Source organism: Gavialis gangeticus, unplaced genomic scaffold, assembly GCF_001723915.1.
Source record: "Gavialis gangeticus isolate Ggan-Ray unplaced genomic scaffold, GavGan_comp1, whole genome shotgun sequence".
Classification (NCBI taxonomy): Eukaryota; Metazoa; Chordata; order Crocodylia; family Gavialidae; genus Gavialis; species Gavialis gangeticus.
This window is the reverse complement of record NW_017729033.1, coordinates 103,189,275-103,190,907: the sequence shown is the minus strand read 5'-3', so window position 1 is coordinate 103,190,907 and position 1,633 is coordinate 103,189,275. Positions and strand designations below refer to the sequence as shown.

At 40.5% G+C, this 1,633-nt stretch overlaps 1 protein-coding gene across 1 annotated transcript in view; it reads right to left on the bottom strand.

Moving 5' to 3' along the window:
• The window catches only part of SEC31A (SEC31 homolog A, COPII coat complex component), a 97,653-nt gene that overhangs the window by 78,575 nt on the left and 17,445 nt on the right, over positions 1 to 1,633 (bottom strand). Inside the window, exon 7 of the mRNA XM_019525993.1 lies at positions 513 to 612. Within this exon, the coding sequence (XP_019381538.1) occupies positions 513 to 612 (100 nt within the window). The remainder of the gene's footprint in view (positions 1 to 512; positions 613 to 1,633) is intronic.

The window sequence follows — 1,633 nt, the reverse complement described above, 5'->3', positions numbered from 1 at the left end:
GTGAAAGCCATGGCTGGGGGCATGGAGAAATGGCAAAAGAGAAATGTATCAGTTTTCCCCAATGAAGTTTGGGAACCCTCTAAACTCAAAGTCATAAAAAGTCTGGAAATGGTTACACTTTACAAAATGTTGTTTAGCGGAGATGGGAGAAATAGACAAAACTGAACTGACAGTGTCCCCAGAAGTGGGAGGAAGTTCTCTGTAGCATGGTCTTATTTTGATTTAATTTATAGAACTAGCAGTAGCAGCCAAATGATACCACTGGTGTTATGACTCTTAAGACCCTATGTGCTTTTCCTCATTTGGTTTGGCTGAAATGGTTTGGATCCGAGAAGTTAATACTGGCTTGAAGAACACATTAAAAGAACGCTAAATTAGTATGACTTGCTTAGCCCACATCACCATATCGTCTCTGCACAAAGTCAGGTTGTTCACTATAGCTACACACAACAAACATAAGACAAAGATGATCTTGCGTTTTCTGAAATTTAAAGATGGTTTGTGTATAGTACCTCTCCTGTGTTAGGGTTAGAACAGAGAATCTTAGCATCCTTTCCGCAGCTGAGTAACAACTCAGAATCTGCCATACTCCAAGCAATGGTCAAAACACCCCTGAGTGAAAAGACAGAGCAAAATAAAAATTAATATAATCAGAAGGTGATTAATGAGGTACTCTTACATGGAAGTGTCTAGAATATCTGACCTCTTCCCCTTTCAATGTCAAATTCGCCTCTCCTGTTAGGGTGAGTGGGAAAGAAGATGTTGCCAAGATTTATTTTGTTGCAATAGGTTCTTTCTCCTTTCTGCACTGGGAGTCATGAAAGTGCATCCAGCAGTTAAAAGCCCAATCCAGCAAGGAAGTCAAAATGTCACCTCCAAGGATTAAAAAAAAAGATGTGGATATCACTGGTAGATTGTCTAATAAAATGTATCATTGGCATACAGGTACACTACAGTATGGCTATATGTTTTCCAAAATAGCAGGGTGAAAACTGTGTCCTTAATAACTTTGGCAATTTTCTTTTTATTACTAAAAAAGTTAACATTATCAGGTCATCCTTTTGGGTGTGCTTACAGCACATGTTCTTGGTGCTTTTTACCTCTAAGAGTAACAAAGTCTTATGCAATGTTTTCAGACTACCCATGCATCATGTTGGCCAGAGAAACCAGAGACAAGTTTGTGGAAAGATTTATCAGGGTATGCCCAAATTTAAACAACTCATTATTATAATGAGAGAGAGAAAGAGAGGGAGAGAGAGAGATTGGTTAATCAACCCCTTCCACAGAAGTGAAGTCCCACTAATTCTTATTTTGCCTCTAAACTGTCTGTATTTATTATTTTTAAAGTTTCAGCATCGTCTTGTTAAAGATGATGGGTCCTTCTCAACCTGGAAGGACGTGGGCAGTGGGGTTCCGCAGGGCTCAGTCCTCGGGCCCGCACTGTTCAACATCTTCATCAGTGATTTGGATGAGGGGGTGAAAAGCACCCTGTTCAAATTTGCTGATGACACTAAGATGTGGGGGGATGTGGGCACACTAGAAGGAAGAAGCAGGCTACAATTGGACCTAGACAGGTTACAAGGGTGGGCGGATAAGAATAGGATGGGTTTCAACACGGACAAGTGCAAGGTGA